General features: G+C 27.1%; 2 protein-coding genes across 2 annotated transcripts in view; both read right to left on the bottom strand.

The window, feature by feature from the left end:
- LOC145836827 (uncharacterized) overlaps positions 1 to 10450 on the bottom strand; it is a 31901-nt gene extending 21451 nt beyond the window's left edge. The window contains exons 1-3 of the mRNA XM_082944599.1: positions 10405 to 10450; positions 7240 to 7430; positions 6446 to 6561 (exon numbers count right to left, since the gene is read on the bottom strand). Of these exons, the coding sequence (XP_082800725.1) occupies positions 6446 to 6561; positions 7240 to 7430; positions 10405 to 10450 (353 nt within the window). The remainder of the gene's footprint in view (positions 1 to 6445; positions 6562 to 7239; positions 7431 to 10404) is intronic.
- A 4660-nt stretch (positions 10451 to 15110) lies between these two features.
- LOC145836826 (chymotrypsin-like elastase family member 2A) lies at positions 15111 to 15965 on the bottom strand. The gene has a single exon (XM_082944598.1). It carries the CDS (start codon positions 15963 to 15965, stop codon positions 15111 to 15113), a length of 855 nt encoding a protein of 284 aa, XP_082800724.1.
- Positions 15966 to 21502: the final 5537 nt, after the last annotated feature.

The following is a 21502-nucleotide window of genomic DNA, read 5'->3' as shown; positions in this document are numbered from 1 at the left end:
AATTAACTCTAATAAAATACTGTTTAAAGTTAATGTAAAGCGACACATAAACTATATCAGATATCCAAAATTCTTGGCTAGCTTTTCCAATTAGCTTTAATTTATAAACTTACTTTCTTAAGCATTTATTGTTTTTACTTGTGAAATTTATATTTCCTTTCGAATCGTGTTCGAATATACGGACTAAGGCTGCTTGATAGTTTTTATAAACAAATATGAATAGTTCTAAAGCTGTCCTATTTGTTAACTCTTAGTGTTATAAAATATAAATTTATTAATGAAACAATGCCATTAAACAGTTTAAACCTCCACAATTATGATAGGTAACTAAATGATTTGCTATCTTTTTATATCCGATGTTTTCTCTACATTTCTGACTATAAATACATCTTCTTTTTATCAGTATAGTTCTTAGTTCTCGTTATCAAATTTCCCAATGTAACTATTTACTTTATATTCATTGTAAACAATATAATTTACTTTTATAAATCTTATGTGGTTATTCTTGTTTTTGGTTAATGATCTATAGATTTATTTAGTTAATGTAGTAACTTTTTAATACTAATTTTGTATTTTAATCTAAAATTAGCTATTTTTTAAAAGATATCTAGCTTTTTTTGTAATAAAAATTAAATCCAGAAGCTATCTTAGTTTTGAGGTCTTCTTTCGTAATCTTTTTCAGTAATTTTGGTAGTGCCATTTAGTTTTTGTTTATAAAGCTAGCAGATCATACATAACGGTCTTGTGTAATTAGTATTTTAATTTATAGTTTTATTTCATTTTAATAATATATAACACTTATCGTACATTAAAAATGTTAGACAGCATATAATTATTTTAAACTCCTGCATGTAGATGTAAACCGTAATTAACTCTAAATTAAAAAAATATTGCTATGAATAACAAGTTTTCAGCGGAACGTCGTCTTTACATTAATAAAACCTAACTCTGTATCGACAATAAATAATAATTTGTTATAAGTATTTTGATTTGGTGCACCATTATTTATCAATTTGATATATCTGTATTTTATTATATTCCCTTAAGTTTTAAAGTGAACTAATCTTCGAACTACAGTAATTATGAACTATCACCTTGTTGTGTTGGTTGGTATGATTGTTTAAATCTTATGTCTTAAGTACATTTTAGATAATGTTTTATGTTCTTTTGCTTTAGATTGCTCCATACTGTATAGAAGGGGTCGACAAACTGCGGCCCTCAAAACCAAAATCTTATTTATACAGTATATTTCTTAGCTTTTCGTAAGTAGCGTTCAAAATATTAAAGTTAAAGTTTTTTGATTTTTTGTCAATTTTAAATACCGTTTCAATAGCTATAATTGACCAGTAATTTTTGCTTGCACAATATTATTGTCCACCGTTTCAGTTAAACTTGTCTCTTGTACAAATTAATATTTACGTCTTAAGCTGTAACCAGAAAACGTGGCCAAATTTAAACTTTAAATCAACGAAATACCGTTTTTATTTATGATAATATTAAGTTTTTCTTCTTGTTGTTACGTCATATTTAGGTAGTCATGTTAACATAAATTAATTTTTTTTACTAAAACATCCGTATGTGCATACGTAGAAAGTTTTAGACAATATTTTGAAGGAATAAGGCAAGTAGACTAATTTTATATTATATATTACAGAAGAATAGCTATATATGCATAAAAAGTATAAGTGTGTTTTATTTAAATTCTTCCATCGAAGTATATTCCAAAAACAACACTTATTTATTTTATTGCTATTATGATAAATGTTTCAGTTAACGTCACCATATAAACAAATATAACTAAATTAAATTCTTAGTAAAAGCTACTAATTTATTTATCGAAATAACAGTAAAATTAGATTATTTTTTATGTTTTCAGTTATAGTTTCATTCTTTTGTTCTCATTACTGTGATATATTTTCAAAGCTTGTTTAAAAGCTTTACTACGTTTTCTCTTGAAATAATAGTCTCTGTTTGTAAGGTTAATCCGTTACTATTTTTTAATTTTGATGTTTCGTAACCAAGTTTTACTTTCTGACCATTTGTTAATTCTTTTTAAAGTAAGAATTGCAAACAGCGTGTTCGATTATACTATTAAATAAGGTTTTTGGATGGTTTTATTTTAGTATGATTAATAGTATAAAGCTGCACAACTTAACTCTTTACTAATTTTCTGATGTCGCTAACTTATGTTTTAAAGTCGTATCATTGACTTTGTGTGCACATTGTTTATTGTTGAGAAACAAAATAGTTTTTCTTTTATCTTAACCACAAATTCACTAGATGTTTTAGTAAACTGGTTTGAATTTTAGTTAATCATTTAACAACCTAAAGCTATACTCAATTTAATTAGTGTTTTTATAATATTATTATATCTTTCAGGTTTTATTGTATGTTTTTGAAAACTTTATGTCTTGTGTTAACAATATATCAATTGTTGTCGGAGATACGTTGTAAATTAAGCTTTGTTTTTTTTTAAATCTTAAAACCATTTTTTAGTCTTTTTTGTACCAGTCTATTATATTGGATACTCTTTTTAGTTTTATTATAATAGTTTCTGAGCTTTTTAGGTTTTCAATTTCGTTAAATATTGAAATCATATTTGTGATAAATCAGTAAATTATTTGTTGTGCTGTCTAGAGATTTTTGTTCCTAATTTAATTTCTAATACAATTAATTACTGCCATCATTTAATGAGCAAATGTTAAAAGTACAAAAGTAACATACAAAGATCATATTTATACTGTGGTTTTTAGTATTATAAGATGGATATTTACTACAAATTATGTATATTTGTATTAAATAATCCATATATTATACTCTAAATCAGGTTCAACAAGTTTATGGAACTAATTCAGAGTGACATTCATGTTTTATGTTGTTGCTATGGTTTTCTTGAACTAATCTTGTTTGTTCGTTGTATCGTCGCCTGTTAAAACTCCATGTCTAAAACATTGTTAATTTTTCATTATTAAAAACACTTTGAATTAGTTTTTTGCCTAAAATAAAGCAGCTTCAAGTATACCAATTAAGGACTTTTATAGCTGTTTTAATTTGTTTTTACTTTTCTAAAGCTAAGTCGTATTACTGTCATCAGCTGAAATTGCTTTATTAAAACCTTTATTATTTTAGAAAAGTTGTACTTATTTCCAGAGATCTAGTTCTTACAAATCGTAGAATATTGTGAATAAATGTGAAGATTTTAAAGCCATTTAGTTTCTATAACTGCAGTTGTACTACACCTGATGAGCGTGTAACTCAACAGTTTGTATTTTTATTGATTTAATTTACCTATTCATAATCCTATTAAATTTTCTTAGTTTATACAAGATTAAGAGTCATTTTTGAGTATTAAACTATAATTTCATATATTTAAGTAAACTATAACTTTAGCTGTTAGAAAGCGTTTCAAAATTATGAATCACCGTTAAAAAATATTTACAAATCAATAGATTGACTTAAGATAGTAGTTTATAAATGATAACAATATTCTTTAAGAGTTTATTTAAGAGACTGACCCTATATTCAATTTATTTCAATTCTTATTTTAAATCAATTGATATTGATTCAGTCTAAAAGTAAGTAGTAAGGGTTAATTCATGTTTGTTTTCTATGTTAAAACTTTTATGGTTTGTAGTCTAAAGTTTAAATAAGATATCATTGTTGTAATGTTCGTAAATTATTAAACTGTCCATGTTATTAGTTATTTTAATTCAAATTTTTTTTTTAATTTTACCCAAAGTCTTTTACATGTTTTTAATTGTTGAAATGACGTAACAATCAAGATATCTGACTTGAAATTTTCTTATTTTCATTTGTAATGTTAAAACATTATCAATTTTTTTATATTTCCAATAAACTATTTTGATTCTATCTTTAAAATGAGTAAACAGGTTAGTTTACACGACAATCAAAAATCTGCTTAAACTTTAAATTAAATTCGAATAAATATTTTCTCACCTTTTTTGAGTTACGTGAACGTACTTTTGATAGTTTTGTTTTCTGGGTTGCTTTAATGTGTTGCCATATGATGTTAATTTTGTTTCACGCAATAAGTTTGTTGGATATCTGTTTTTTTACATACATGAACGACATATTTTTTTCTTAAAACAATCATTTTAAATGTGCAGTTACTTTTGTTCTTACCTTTGTTTTATTTTTATTTGCATTCATTATTATTTTTATATCTTTCTCAGGTTTTATTGTATGTTTTTAAAAACTTTATTTCTTGTGTTAACAATATATCAATTGTTGTCGGAGATACGTTGTAAATTAAGTTTTGTTTTTATTTGTACATCTTAAAGCCATTTTTTTTCTTTTTTGTACCAGTCCATGATTTTAGATACTCTTAAGTTTGAATTTAAATTCTGAAACTAATTAATATTCTGAAATTTTGAGGTTTTCAATCTCATTAAATATTGAGGTCATACCTGTGATAAATCAGTGATTAGTTTGTTGTGCTTTCTAAAGATTTTTGGTGTTAAATTGTTTTCTAAGTTTTTAATATATTTAATTTCTACCATCATATAATGAGCAAATGTTAAAAGTACAAAATTAACATACAAAGTTTCATATTTACACTGTGGTTTCTAGTATTATAAGCTGGATATTTATTACAAATTATGAATATTTGTATTAAATAATCCATATATTATACTCTAAATCAAGTTCAACAATTTTATGGAACTGATTCAGAATAACAATGTTGTTTTATGTCGTTGCTATGGTTTTCTTGAACTAATCTTGTTTGTTGGTTGTATCGTCGCCTGTTAAAATTCCCTGTCTAAAACATTTTTTTTGTGTTATTTAGTTGTTGCATTGGTTTTTTGCCTAAACTATACCAAGTTTAAATACACTGTTTAAGAGAGTTTGTAACCGTTTAGATTTCAGTTTACTTTGTGTTTGCTAAAAAGTTTAATTAAACCACTGACATCAGCTGAGTAACTTTTTAAAGTAAGTATAAACGTTGTATTTGTTCAAACTGTTACTTTTTAATCTTTCAAAAATACGTAGAATATCTCATTTGATTGAGGCTAATACTCAATACGCTCGATATACTTTTTACAATGTGTTGTGAATATTAGTAAATAATTGTGAATATTAGCCAATGGACCATAACTTTTTATTTTTTTTTATTTACAATAAAAGTTTCTTTAAACTAATGTTTATAAACTTGCCTTAGCTTTATTTTCAGTGCTTCTAAAATGATTATTTTATCATTAAAATTAAACTTAGATCTTAATTTGAATTCATTGTATATACCACTTTTTTATGCAATTTTTTTAATAAATCCAAAAAAGAGAATTTCTTGTAAACCGTGTCCAGTATACAAAATTAAGAAAACATAGATACTATCAATAGTATCTAGCTAGTATTAATACTAAAAAAATACAAGTTTTCCAACATTTTTAGATATAGTTGACATATGTATAGCCTGAAAACTGTGCTACAAACTATTAAAATACGACAGTTAATAAAAACCTCATTTAGACTGTTAAGTACTGTTAAGTAAGGTTGCCATATTAAAAAAAATCTTTTTGTATGTACTTTGAGTACGTTTGGTTTTAGATGAGTTAAAAGTTTATACTTAAAAGAATACTTAAAAGTTTTGACTTGTTGCCTATGTAAAGCTTTATATAAAAATAATAGTCGAGCTTTAGTCTCGACTCTTATTTTAATTATTTTAATAGTCTATTTATTCTTGTTAAAAGTTACTTTCTTTTTTGTTGAAACTTTTTTTTGTTTGAACCTTTAGCAAAATTGTACTTATTTCCGATAGGAAGAGCTAGTTCTTACGAATTTTAGGACCCCGTGAAACAATGTGAACAGTCTAAAAGCCATTCAGTTTTCTATAACTGCAATTGTACTACACCTGATGAGTTTGTAATTCAACAGTTTCTGTTTATCTAATATACTCCTATTAGTTTTTATAAGGTTAAGAGTCACTTATAAGTTTTAAATGATAGTTTTTATGAGTAACTAACAAGTAAATGTTTTTACATTTAAGCAAACTATAAATATAGCTGTTAAAAATAGTTTTTAAATTATGAATTATAGTTCAAAATATTTTTACATCAACAGCTGACTTAAAATAGCAGTTTTTAAATGATTACAATATACTTTAAGAGGCTTACCCTGTTTTCCATTTGATTTAATTCTTATTTTAAATCAGTATTTAGTTCATATTTGTTTAAAGTTTAAATTTTTAATATTATAAGTGTTCACACCGGCACGATTTTTGATAGAGATTAACTGTTTTTTGAATTTATATTCTGTAAGCTATTATAAAAATAAGCTTATAAACAATAAAACAACTTTGTTATTATGTTAAATATCATGTAAATAAATATTGTAGTTTAACAAATTCAACTCGTGATCTCGGATTATATTCAGTATATTGATTTGCTTTTTTTCTTTTAGGCATATGTATCAACTTAGCTTGATGTACTCCGGGCTACTTGGGTCTATAGCTTTATTTGAAACCACCTCTGTAACAGGTTCGGCAGTTTCGACAGGAGCAAGACTCGCAACAGCTTCGGGGCTATCTTTAGTTGCTACCTCGGTCTAAAACCGCGTGCGAGAGGTTTTAAGAGCTAATAGCCTCTTCATTTTACTTATAAGATAAATTTAAATATAGACTAAGAAGTATCTATATGATTTAGTATACAATAAAATAAAAGAAATATTAAGAAATGTTTACTACTTTAGAAGGCTTCTTGCAGTTCGCGATTCTAATTGTGCTGTAACAAATGGTTGCTCGTACAGTTTACTGGTTCAGAACGTAAGGACTTATACTTCCTCGTTGACACCGGATGAAGAGCGCGCGAGGTAAAGAGATACAATATTGAAATAAAGTAAAGAAATATAGATGTAATAAGTTTAAGCCACCGAATGTGGGGGTTATACGTAGAGCTCAATGTTCAAATCGACCAAATCTGGAATTTGTTGCTGGAGGACAGCTTGTCTGCTACAGTATGCGTAAACTTATGAGAATGGCACGCTAACAACTCAAATCGCCCTGTCGACGTTGCTAAAGTAGGTATACAAAATGTGTATAGAACATGATATAAAAACTACGAAGTTATGAAGTAAAATAGAAAGTAAATGTTTGAAACAAACAAGTACTTGAATAAGAAGGTTTTGCCGGAGATCATCTAGATTTTTCAAAATGGCAGCTTACGCTCAACGCGTCAAGAGAGGTTTTGCTGGGGATCAGCTAGATTTTCCAAGATGCCAAATGACGTGAAGTTGCTTTCTTCTTGACATGAAGTAGGTGAGACTTGCTATCTCATTCATTCGGCTGCTTATGTACACCTCGATTGCATAACAGTTCCGCATGATCAAGGCATGGTAATAGTTATAACATGCTGGTTGAAGCAGGTTGAATGAACATGCTGGTTGAATAAGATTTTCAGGTCGATGTCCAACATCGACTTAATTAAAATTATTATTTGTTTTTTAATGAGTAAGTTTTTAAAAGCAAACAAGTAGTATCCTACCTTTCAAAAATTCGTTCTATTCTATCTATAGAATTTAAAATTTAAAGTTAATTTCGATATTAATAGAAGAGTATTATTTATGGTTAAAAAATTCAGAAAATAAACTTATAATTATAAATATAATGTTTAATAAAAACCTTAAGTTAAACGAAATATGAGATGCCCCATAATCAAGTATCACGAAATATACTTGAAATTTAATTTAAATTACAAACGAGATTCATTAATATCGCTCGTTTAAGCACATTTTTTTTATAAATATAAACTAATCATTACAAATACAAAGTTTAATTTAGACCTCAAGTTAAACATATTATGAGAAGCTCAACAATCAAACATCACAAAATATGTTTAAAATTTGAATTAAATTACAAACGAGATTCATTAAATTGCTTTAAGAAAATGCTTCATAATTCTTGGGCTGAATATTCTACACATGTGTCGCTGATTGGCTGATCTATTTTCATAGAGATAAAACTATCCGACCGTAAATTTTGATGCTTATATCATATTTTGGAGCCACAAGTTGTTACAAGTTAGCAAAAGACTTAGTTTTTAATTCAAAAATCTGTTCTCAAATATTAAACCTTACTAGTTTCAGAAATTTGTAAACAATTTAACTGTAATACATCTGTAGGATGAGAAAAAATTATTAAATAATAATTTAACTTAATAATAATTATTTAATTAGGATTATTTATTTTTACTGCTAATATAAGGTTATGAGTGGTGGGGTTCATTATTTTGGTTTAAAAATTCACAGTAATTACCTAGGATGAAGTTGCACCAATGTCAAGGTGAAATTATATTGAATTAAATGTCTTTCTAACCTTTATTTTAGGCTAAAAATAAATGTTTTATGCTAACTATGTTTAGCCTGAAATATACTTTGTTTTAAACAAGAATTAAATACATAGTTCACATAAATAAAATTTATTTATGACAAACTAAAGTATTCGATTGATTATGTTTTACAATATCATAATCAATATAAAAAACTGAAATAATTTAATAGTTTATATTGTTTAATAAAAGCAATTATATATTTAAGTTTTTTTATTTATGATATATAACTCAATTTATGTACTTATAAATATAAATTTTTAGCCAAAAATTATAGTTAAGAATACATCAAATACAATATAATTTCAGTTAGATATTGGTGCAACATCATACTAGATAATTATCAAATTCACATTGGCTTTTATGTAATAAAATATATATAGGATTGCCACACACTAATGAGCTCAGAGAAATTTCAAATAATAGAAAATCTCAAAGAAACTCACGAAATTTTTAATTTTTTTAAACTTTTGGAAACTCAAAGCAGTTTTAAGATTTTTAAGAAAACCTCAGGAAATTTTTTAAACAGTTTATTAAAAGTATTTTAGGATTTGAAAAAAACTCCAGGAAGGTTAAGGTTACCCAGAAGATTTTATGACTCAAAGAGTGGCAAACAAGTATATATTAGGATTTAATTTTCATTATTCTTGAAGTATTAGCTTATAATATTTACAGTTATAGTTAGTTTTAATTAAGTTCAGGTTAAATGTATAAAATAAAGTTCACAGGGTAACTTAGGCCTCTGATTGTTTTTATAACTTTGTTTTGGATCTAAAACATTGTTTGAACAACAGATATCTAATTTGCCACAAGAACTTTTTGTTAAGGGTATAGGGGGTTAAAAGCCAATCACTTCCATGTTTTTGTTTATTTATATAACTATGGGTCTTCCATTAAATAAGCAAAAGGAAATTACAGTTGAGGCCAGGGGGTTGCATCCATGTAAGATACTCACTAAACTTTTAAAACATATATGTTTTGTATTTAAAGGGTATCTTTAAGAAGTACGCATCCGTGTAAGGTACGCACAAATTTTTCAAAATATTTATCTATCACATTCAAAGAGTATCTTTAACAAGTATGCATCCGTGTAAGGTAAGAATAAACTTAGGGGCATAGGGGGGTTAAAACACTTTTTTTAGAAATAAATATTAGTTAAAGGTTAGTTAAAGGTCAGTTAATCATTAAGAAAAAGTGTAACCCCCCTGTAAAAATAAATTTAGGGGCATAGGGGGGTTAAAACACTTTTTTCGCAATGTGATCTTGTTTTGTATAGTTTTTAATAAGCTACAAGTTGCTTTTTACAGACTTTAAAAATTCAAAATATTTTTTGAGATAAAGCAGGTCAAATTCTGAGGCAACAATAGGTTCCATATTGGAGGCACAACTAAAACAGCAAATAACTAGAATTCACTTGAGATATACCTCTAAGCATTTTTGAAATTACTATCACAAATTTTTAGGAAATGTTCCTTGCAATATTTAAAAATACTGGTGCAAGGAAATATTAAAATTATATAAAAATATATATAAAAAATAAAACAATTTTTTTTTGTTTTTTTGTTATAAAATTTTTATTTTATTTTTTTTTTCAAAAGACTTTTCTAAACATTGCAAGGAAGGAACATTTTCTAAAAATTTGAGGTAGTTATCTCAAAAAACCTAGGAGAATATATATTCTTAGTGATTTCTAGTTATTTGCTGTTTTAGTTGTGCCTCCCATAAAGAACCTATTGTTGCCTCCGACTTTGACCAGCTATATCTCAAAGATTGTTTTAAATTTTTTAAATCTGTAAATAGCATGTTGTAGCTCAGTAAAAACTATTTAAAATAAGATCACATTCTGAAAAAAGTGTTTTAACCCCTTATGCTCTTAAACTTATCCTTATCTTACACGGATGCGTACTTCTTAAAGATACTCTTTGACTGTAATAGAGAAATAATAGTTGGCTTTTTATTTATTTTTTATAATTATATGTGGTTACTTACATAATTATATAAATAAATAAAAATATGGAAGTGGTGGGCTTTGAACCCTAACACAGGTGTTTATGAGCAAAAATACATTCCTTTAACTTCTCGTCCATGTTGTCTGTGGTAAAGCAGCACATTTTGCGTTTATTAATGTAAAAATTTTAACAACTTTTCAAAAGTTTTTGCATTGAATAATTCATTTATTCATAAATACTAATTCAATAAAAATATGATAACATAATTAATTATGTACCAATTTTGTTAACATAACAAAACAACTAAATTAACATTTAAATTAATTTAATCGTTATTTTTAATCAAGTATAATACTTGCTATTTAAAAAACTACAAAACAACAAAACAAAATTATACGTAATACACACAACAAGTTAATAAATAAAACAAACAAGATAATTGACTTAGTTAAACTAAATAAAAGTAATAGTTACTTTAATTTAAACTGTTATGCCTAAGTATAAGCTTTATATTTTAACCTACAATTAATAAAGTTTTTTGAATCTTACGCCTACCCCTTACACTCATTTTATTTCTAAACTATATGGATCTCATAAAATTTACTCCTTTATTTAACTAACTCTTAATTATTTTTAGAGTTTTGTTTTTCAATAATTTTAAAATTTTTTCAACTATACTTATATGCTTATTTTCGCCAAAAAAATATTATTTTAAGTTTATATTAAAAACTTGCTTGAATATTTTTTTTACTATTTTTTGTTTATATGTGATAAAAATCTCGAATCAAGATGTTTTGTAAGCGTTTTGTGTTATTTTTTATTTAAAATTTTGTTTTATCTGAGTGTTTTCAATGAAAACAGCTTAAATACAAATGAAAAATATTGTTTTATAGTACAAAGAATTAATAAAATTCATTACTAAATGGGTTATCAACCAATGAGAATTTAAAATAAAGTTTTTGATTGTACGAACCTTGATTTAATTCCTTTGGTAAACCTGTTTTGACCATATATTTAATATTCTGTCATATATGTATTAAAGGGTTATAAGTAGAATTCAAAATGGTTTTAGAGTGTATTCTTGTCTCTTAAAACGTGAAATTTTATTTATACATAATTTTTCTATAAACTTCTCATCAAACCATCTTTTAATAATATTTTGATATTTACATACAAAAAATTGATCTATATATGACGTTTAAACGACGTTTTATTGACGTTAACTGATTAAGTTATAACGTTTTTAGGTTTTCTTATTTTTTCTGAGTTTTAACATAAAAATTTAATCACTATTAATTATTTTATATTTTTTTACCCAAAACTACGTTTCTTTTAATTGTTTATTTTAAAATTTACGTAAATTTGGTTTTTTATAGGTAATTACTAAATAATTATTAATACTTAATGGTTTATAAAAACACTAATTAAGTTATTAAAAACTAACTGTTTTATGTTATATTACTTAAATTATTTATTTTTCAAGTTAACTTAATACATCTAAGTTTAAAATATTAGAGTTGTTTCAGATTTTTTTTTAACAATATGTTTCCTTTTTTAATGTTATCGCATCATTTTGTCCCTGGTTTCGTAATAATTTAAAAATTTAAAAATTTTTTTACGCTCTTTAGCGCTACAAACTTTAAACAAATCAGCGACGCATTGGTGGAATATTCAGCAGTAATTCTTCATAATTCTCAAACATAATTTATACAATTTATGTTGATGCTTACTATTGTTTGTAGTACACCATGGAAGCACACTTAATGTTATTAATTATAAGTTTTTCAGAACTCAATATTCACTTACACATGTTTATACAATATTAACTTAATGAAATATTATTTAAAATATTTGTATATACATAATATTAGTGACTTACTTTAAATTATAAGCAGTAATTCTTGAGTCACAAAGCACTATTTTTCATTGGGCTTTTATCTAGAGGATGTTTACAAATGAAAAAAAAAATTGGTACAGTTTAGCACAAAGTAATTTTTTTTTAATGAAACTTCAGCAAAAAACAGGGTCAAGTTTTACCAATTTTCATTTTCAGCTTGTTAAGTTAGTAAAGCTTTGTTAAAATATTTTTAGTAATAGATAAAAGTTCAGTTCGATTCATAATAAAAAAAACAACTAACAAGTAATAATTTCAGTTGTATTACAAATGCTTGTAGATCAAAGAGGTTTTAGACCTAAATTTTTATTTTTTTTGCGATCGTTTTGAGATCGTTTTTGCGATTATATTTTTTCGAAAATAAGTGGTACTCAGTACATTTAGTTTAAAGCTTCTGTTAAAATTTCGTTATAATTTAAGTTACACATGTAGAACCTTTTCGTTTTAATACTTAGCATTAATTCCTTACACTATTATTTGTTTCCGCAAAAAAGTACAATTTTTGAACTAAGCAAATTTTATTGTTGCTTATGATTTAACACTTAGTTACTAGTTTGCTCATTTTTGTAATATACGACAATTAAACAGATTTGTTTTTTATTTTTAGGATTAACAAAAACGATTTGAAAATTCACTTAACTTCACTTTTTGAAAACCATCCAGATATTTTGTATACATGTAACAAAATTTTACCTCCAGATTGCTATATTGAGGTTAGTGAAAATTATAGATATATTAGAATAAAACGTTAAACAAAAATTATTATACAGTTCAAACTTAATTTATCTTATAGAGAAAGTTTTTTTGTACTATGAGCTGATTAAAATAAATTAATACAACTTTGTCAAACTATGTTTTTAAAATTAGTAACTATTAAAGTGTATCATGAGATTACATATTGTACTTGAAATATTTTAATGCTTTTACTGAAACTGTTTTATGTTAGCATTGTTTATATATTTTGTACTCTTACATTATAACATAATTTTAATTAACAGTTTAAAGAAGAAGAAGAAGAAGAAAAAAACTGCACTTTTTAACAAAGTCGTCAGAAAATTTCAGTTTCCTTTTTATTTTGCTTGTGATTTCAACTTTTAGGCATATAACTTTTTTTTATAGTAGTAACACTTATGTGTTTAACTTATTAGTTATTTTGTACACTATAAATATTTTAAGTGCTAATTTTTGTACAAAATTTGCATAGTTTTGTACGTTTGTAGTAAACTTCATAAGTTTTACTAAAATATTAGGTACAACAACTATAAATTTTTTTGAGCATTTTTTAAACATAAGATTACATTGTTTATGAATTAGAATTTTATTTAATAGTACACTTTGTATTTTTAAATGAAATGATTGTTCTACATTTCATTAGTTATGCATTTTAATTAAGAAATGGCTTTATTTGATTTTTTTTTAACTCACAAAATGTATTAAGCAACATTTTTACACATATAAATACTAAATAAAACAAACGGCTGCGTCACCTTGACGTAATAATGAAGTACTAGTTTCTTTTATAGAATAACATATAGTTTTTCTTGAAAAATTACTTTTGTTGGCGTCTGTTTGTCGGTTTGTTTTAAAATATTAGGGGGCAAACAGCGATACTACTTCACGCTGTGATTAAACCGTATTTATACGTTATTAGAATACTTCTATTTGCTTCTTTTGAATATGTTAGCTTTTGTATAACTTTGTTTGTTGTTGTTAAGTAACTTTTTTTCATACTGCCCATACATCGTTAATTAACTACTTCCGAAAGTAAAAATTTTTCTATTTATGTATAACCGCATATATGAGAGTTAATTTAAAATACAAGTTAAAAATAAAAGCAACAATATAAAATAATACCTACTGTGCTAACTGTAGTAAATAACTAATTAAATTGAGCAACCGCATTAGGTTACTTAAGAATTTCAAGTTTATCAAAGAGTTGTCTGCAACATAACGGTGTCCACAACTAACACATAAAAGTTGTCCTCTACACTAGAAATCTATAACTATCACATCATAGTAGATCGCAGAATCTATGGATAGGCTTCTAGTTTATTTAGTGCTTGGCATACCACTTGTTGTACTACAAAACCCACTATATTTCTAAAATAATTAAAGACTTTCGTAAAAGATATGGATATTCAAGTAAAAAGGTAATTTTTAAACTGCATTTCCAATTGTATTTCAACTTCTGTATAAAAACTACTAAGTTTTGTTATAAAAAAAAAATTTAGAAGTTTGTAAGTTTGTAAGTTAAGAAAAAAAAATATTAAAATTAAACATATTTTATATAACGAAAAGTTTATAGACAATGTTTAAAAGTAACAAATAAAGCTTGCTTAATTTACCTTCACTACTTATAACGACCTGATAACTAACTGTAACAAAGAAAGTTCAAATAAAGTTTTAATAAAAAGGTTTAATTCTTGCTTTTATAACTAACCTAAGGAATGTTAACGACTTGAAAGAGATGCTTGATCTCAGTTGTCCATAACATTGTAAAGTCTCAAACTATCACTTAAAAGTTGTCTGCAACATTAAGTATATACAACTACCACATTACAGTAGATCGCAACAATACAACTATCACATAGCTTAAAGATCGTAGCAGTACAACTTTTACATCATAGGAGATCGCAATGAGACAATTACGACATCAGTAGATTGCAATGATACAATTACTTTACAAAGTAGAAATGACTAGCACTTCTTTGAGTATTTTTACTTTTATATATGTGTCTGCTAAATACAGTCGATCTTAGCCATTATTAAGGCACCTTTGGAAAACCAAGACTCTTAGTAATTCTTTTTAGCGATTTTATATTAAAACTCTAAAAAATAACAATGTTATTTCTTAAAGTTTTCGTCTAATAATTTGAATCAACACTTAAATAATGTACTTACAATCTCAAAATAAAATTTGAAGTAAATTTAGTAGCTCCAGTGGCCCTTCATCTCCCATTCATTTGCGTCGCAAGAAACAACGCCGTGCACAACATCGTACCGATTATCTGCCGGAAGTCGCTGCTCGCAAGCCACCGGGCCTCCCGAGTCGCCCGAAGTGTTGCCACTGCACTCACCCGGATTTTCAACTTCAATACTGCAGTGAGCGAACATATTATCAAATGTCCTTTGAACAGTCAAACGATATTTAACTTGCAAAATGTCTGGAGTCTTCCCTCTTTCGTTTATATCACCCCAGCCGGAAATTTTGCAAGACCACCCGACCTGCGGCTCGTTTCCGAAAGGCAGTATGGCGGGCCGTATATTTTCTATAGGTTCATCGTAAAGTTTATTTCTGAGAAGCACCAAGCCGATGTCGTACCTGTTAGCACTTAACTTTACAGGCTCCGAGTGGAAGTTTTCGTGCAAGTAAAAATTTTCCGAGACGACAGTTCTGCGGGTGGGATCCTGTTGATTCATTTTATTGTATATGGTGCCTGCAGTAACTGCAATTCTCAGTATTTCAACTTTGTAGTTGGCTGAGTCTCTATTGAAACAGTGCGCCGCTGTCATAACCCACCGACTGTTCAGCAGAGATCCACCGCAGAAATGTCGAAACTTGTTAGCATCTAAACGATTAGGCGACCGAATGACGTCTTCTTGATAATAATAATATTCAGGGACATCATTTAGGTTGAGTGTTTTTGCGTATTCGAGAAACTTCAAGGACACTTGGTACGGAACTTCTCCCACATCTGCGTTGCGCCCGTTCTTTACTTGCCCGTTTACAAGGCACGAGAAAGTTAATAAAAACAAAAAACTCAATCTGATGTTCCAATCCATAAGTAATGAATGCAAGGTAAATTTTATCAAATCAAACAAAAATGTTTTTTATGTTTTAAAATATCTTGTGCTACGTAATAATTGGTTTATTTAGATTTAGATTATCGCTACAAAAAGTTATAAATTTTCAATGTCGATTTTTCAGTAAGCGATAAAAGAGAAATATGAAGCTAATAATTTTTAACTAAACTTTTTAGTCTTTCAGTATGGAAACAATATTGAGCTTAGTACATTATTCTACTAATTTTTACATTTTAAACTGGAATAAACGCACACATCATTTCACCATTTCAATCATGACATCTGTATAGTGACATTTCATTGTTTTTAACTTAGCGTCTAACAAAAAATAAGTTTTGTTTTATTATTTAAATATACAATGATGTTGCCTGGGCTAAAATCACTCAGCTGTTACACAGTGAAGTTTAAATTTTTATAAATCATTTGAAAAATTAAACTTAAAGCTTTTATAAGTTTATTTTATAAGTTCATCAAAATGTACAAAAAAGTGTAAGTTTTTTTTCTAATAATTAGGTCAAAATTTCAATTAAATAATTTTTAAGTCGTAAATGCTTATATTGTTTTCTGAGTTACTTGGGTTTTATGTGAAAACGCCTCTGTAACAGGTACGGTAGTCTCGTCAGGAGCCAGATTAATATTAGCATTGGAGCAATCTCATCTTTTATTAATCCCTCGGTTTGCGACTGACTGCTAAATGGTTTAAGAGCTAAAACCATTTTTATTTTGTTTAGAAATAAAAATAAACATGTACTGCAAAGTACTAATATACTTACTTCCACAGTAAAATAAGAAACACAACTGAAATCGTTTGGCAATTTCAAATTTATCTACTTTAAGAGGTTTCTCTTAGTTCACCAGTTTCCCTGCAACGGATGGAAGATACAGCTTACTGGTTCAGGACGTGGTGGCCACTCATGCTTCCTCGTTGGTACCGGATGTGGAGCGCGCGATATAAGTATTCAAATGTTTGCTATAAGTATTGTTCATCTCCTTTTACAAGTTGATTTAAAGTTAAAAATATTTTTGAGATTTTATGTTACTAACAAGTTTTTAAGTACATTTTTATACACAAAATTGAGTTATTTTTCATTAAGTTTTTTTTTTATTGCGTTAAACTAATTTTTTTATCACTAAAAATTAAAATATTTAATGAAAAAAAATTAAATATAATAGCTCGTAAGAAACTTTAATAGCATGTGGTGCACGACTCGATAACCGAAAGGTTCCTTTGTACACCAGATCCTTTGACCAAACTTTTTGATCGCTTTTGTTTATCGTTCAACAAAAATATATAAGTAGTTGAAATTCACAAATGATAGCTAGAAACGTTAAGTTTGTGCCACCAAATGCGTGGGCTTATTCTGCAGAAGTAAATGTTCAAATTGATCAAGTAGTTGTCGCAGGAGATTCAGCTGAGTTGGTGCCACCGTACACGTTGGCTTATGGTGCAAAGGTCAATGTTTAAGTTGATACAGATGAACATTAAAATTTGTATAAAATGAGATACAAAAACTGCAAAGTTAAAAAGAAAAGTATAAAGGAAAAAGTAAATGTTTGAAACAAAGCAAACGAACACTTGAATAAGAATTTTTTTTCGGAGAATCAGCTAGCTTTTCAAAATGACGGCTTACGTTCAAAGCGCTATATTCTTTTCGTGTGTCATTAAAAATAAATAGTTTTTATGCAACGATCAGCTCTAATTAATATTATTTGCTCGATGCAACATTTTTGAAATCGAGATTTTTATGTTTAAAGAGTTTTTGATCTAATACTGTTTTGAAACGATATTATGTAGATACTTTACATTTTGACAATCTAAGCTTGGAAAGACTATTTTTGTCTATGTTTAAGTTTGGAAAGACTTTTTTTCTGCAATCACCTTCTTCTGTTTGTATATTCTTTTATTATTGTGTTTAAATATTTAATATATAAAAAATAGTCAAGCGAAATAGACTTGTTTAAGTTTTGGTAACTCAACTATTTGTTGTAAACATACTGGTACATACATCCATTAGAACAAAAAAGTTATTTTGTAATTTAAAGTACCTTGAACATTAGATTCTTCTACTAATTTTATAACTTAGTTCTATTTATAAACTTAAATTATTTTTTTTGTTAACTTAGAAAATATACTTAAATTTTGATGCATTCAATTTAATTAAAGTCTTTACATTTTTAGTATAACTATTTTATTCTCATTTAGTTATATAAATTAAGTGAATATTTTTTATATACGGCTCATTCAATATTTGGTTACTAAAACTTCAAGAAGCAGCAATTGTTCAACAAGTTTTCTGCGCAACAATGCATTTAACGTGAAGGCTGGTATGTTTTTCTTAAAATTCTCTTCAGCACACTGTTTCATTTACAAACTTCAACTGATAATTAGAAATTCACTGTTTTCAAAAAATAACAGAAACATGTTAATAGCCAAGGCCCTTCTAGCTGTTGGTTACTTTGATCATTCTTCTACAGCTTGCGAGAAAAAAAAATAATCCAGGTCACTTTAGGTTCATCAGTGTCAGTGCAAAAGCTTTGTTACTTGTGAAAGATGTTAAGAATTGTTGAACTCAACCTACTTTATGCTGAAAAGACTAGAAAAACAAAAACAAGTGTTCAAAACTACGTGACTAACAAATTTAAACCAGAAAATTTTCTCACAGCTGATGATGGGAACTTGTTAGCCTCCTTAATGAGCTGCTTTCTACATAGTAACACAGCAGTGTAGTAAAACAACGCATTCATGATAGCAAATTGTTTTTACTCACAACAGCTTTTGATCAACGGTATTGACTTTAATATTTTCCTGCTAATCTCAAACAGGAAGCTGTAAGGCTACTTTTCAAAAGTAAAAAATCATATTTGTCGTGAGACTAGTCTAAGTGGTCAAGTTCCTTAAGTACCATTGAATAAATCCTAAAGCTCAACTACCTAAAGTTAATGTTTCCAAAAATATTGTTTGTTTTATATTCTACATTTAAATTGGAAATAAGTGCAAAAACTCGCAGAAGAGTACGAAAAGGTTCAGTTTATAACAAGAAGTAGCTTCTACTTGTTTTAAAAGCTAGAACGAGAAAAACCTTCAAATATTTTAGCACTCAGAAAAAAAAAATCAATTAAGTAAGGTAAGAAGGGTAGTATAACAAGTAGTAGTTTACTACTTGTTTCTAGAAGTACAATGAAGGAGTCAAAGATAAGTTAACAAAGAAATTACATCAAAGGAGTCAATAAGTTTTAAGTGGAAAATTACAGAAAGACTTTTGCGCGTGACGTAGTGAGTAGAGAAGAGAGTAAAAAAAAAGAAAGTTTTTCTTAGTGTGTTAAAAGGATGTTTGTGTTGTTGTGCGGGTTGTTGTTGACGGATCGGGCAAAGGGAATAGAAGTACTGTAAAGGATAGTAGAATCTTTCAAGTTTTGTAAATCGTAACCAGCGTGCAGTCACTAAGCTTAAGAAAACCTCGAGTCAGTTGTGGTAGAACTTCATCACGTTACTTTATCACATTGTCGTGTTTTGTTTTTAAATGTATATAAAATCACCATTCACATAAAGTTGTTTTCTAAACACTAGATTATTAGTAAGCTTAATACATTAAAGTTATCGATCGTTCAATTAGAACGTTTTTTTAATGTAATTTATATATTTAGTTCAACTAAGATTTCATGTCGTCCAAACGATTATCGATGGACGACATAAAACGCATGACGCGGTCACAAACTAAGGCGAAAAGCCAGAATAAGCAATTCCCTAACCTAACTACGACCGAGCCTTCGGTCATATAAGCTGATCATAAGATTGAGTCAAAAATAAGTTTCATTGGCAGAAAAAATTTATCTGCTGAAGAAGTGAAAGAAGCTGAAGCTTTGTCTTGGTGGAACTGAAATAAGGAAAAATATAGACATCTTGCCAGGTTTGCAAGAAGGTATCTTTTAGTACCACCATCTTCTGTTTATTCTGAAAGGTAATTTTCAGAAGCTGGTAACTTTTACAAACAAAAGCGAAACCGATTGCTACCAAAAACTTGCGAAAAACTTTTATTTTTTCATATCAACTTAAAAAAACCAGAATAGGTTTGTTTGTAGCTTAAAGGCCTTGATAACAGTATACGTTATTTACTAAATTACTTAGTTTTATGTATGTAAACATAAGCAGTTGCTAAAGAAGTTATTGTTCATTTTGTAGTTCAAATATAAGGTCGTTATTTCTTAAAGCCCCTTACAGTTAACTTAGTTTTCTTTTACGTCATACAAGGTACAAAATTTAAAATCAGTCCTGTAAGTAACTCTAAATTTAACGTTTAAAATGAGATTTTATACAAGTAATTTTTATTTTTAAACGAAGTATAAGTATCAAACAATTTTAACTTATAAATGATATTATAATAATTAAGTTTTATAAGTTTGTTCGTAACTGCATAAGACTAAAAAAAATAGGATCCGGATTCTAAATAGTGGATTGGGTACATCATTACTAGCAACTAGTATCTAAAAACATATTTTTTAAGCAAATAAAATTTTTATAATTAAGAATATTAACGGAAACTTTCAATATTTAAATTTTATCATTGAAATATATCTATAATTACATAAATAAATTGTTGGGATATTAATTACGTGTATAAATGCAGGTTAATCATAATACAAGCCAGATTTTGACTGTGTAGATGTAAATCTTATAAATAAAACAAGGTTGCTAACAACAGTTTAAAAAGTTAAAAATAGAATAGTTACATAAAACAACAATAAGAAACTAAGCCAAAGTGTTATTTTCATATGAAAAATAAACCATAAACGGAATTCTAAAACTTAACATTAATATTGACTACTGTTCTTAGAAACAAAAAAAAATATTAGTAACACACTTGAGTAAAAATATACTTAGATATTTATTGGGACCCTTTCTTTGTATTTATTTGAAACAAGGCACTTTTGCGCAAGAGTAGGAATTGATGCCTCTTGCTACTACATAAGCAACTTCTGTCAACTTCAATGTTTTAGAGTCAAAAAACAAAATATATCCTTTATTAATAATATCACTTTTGCATGGAGACACTTTTGCACGAGCAGAAAACTTTTCACGAAGACATTTTTCCACAAGTAGAATTTTTTTTTTTTTATTTATCTTAATTTTTTCTCAATTTAAACTGTATCCTCTAACCCTTACCCTCGGTCAGTAGCTTTTTTTTTAATTAATTTGTTTTTATTTATTTATTTGTTTGTTGTTATATTTTCTACTAATTGTTTATTTATTTTATCATCACTGTTACCCCTTACCCTTACTCTCGGTCAGCATTTTTTTTTTCGTTTTTTTATTAGTTTATCTTTTATTTTTAATTTTTGTGTTGCATATTATTTTATTATTTCTGTTTTTAACTTTTTTTCTATTTTTCTGTTTTTGTATAGTTTGACTCTCGTGCAAAATGACCCTCTGTGCAAAGTTGTAACTCGTGCAAAATTGACCTATGGTGAAATTGTCTTTGTGCAACTTTATTGCTTCGTGCAAGTTTGTCGTCGTGCAA

The sequence above is a fragment of the Thalia democratica genome, chromosome 5 (assembly GCF_965202585.1).
Source record: "Thalia democratica chromosome 5, ktThaDemo2.hap1.1, whole genome shotgun sequence".
In the NCBI taxonomy this organism is placed as follows: domain Eukaryota; kingdom Metazoa; phylum Chordata; class Thaliacea; order Salpida; family Salpidae; genus Thalia; species Thalia democratica.
This window is presented reverse-complemented; position numbering and strand designations above follow the sequence as displayed.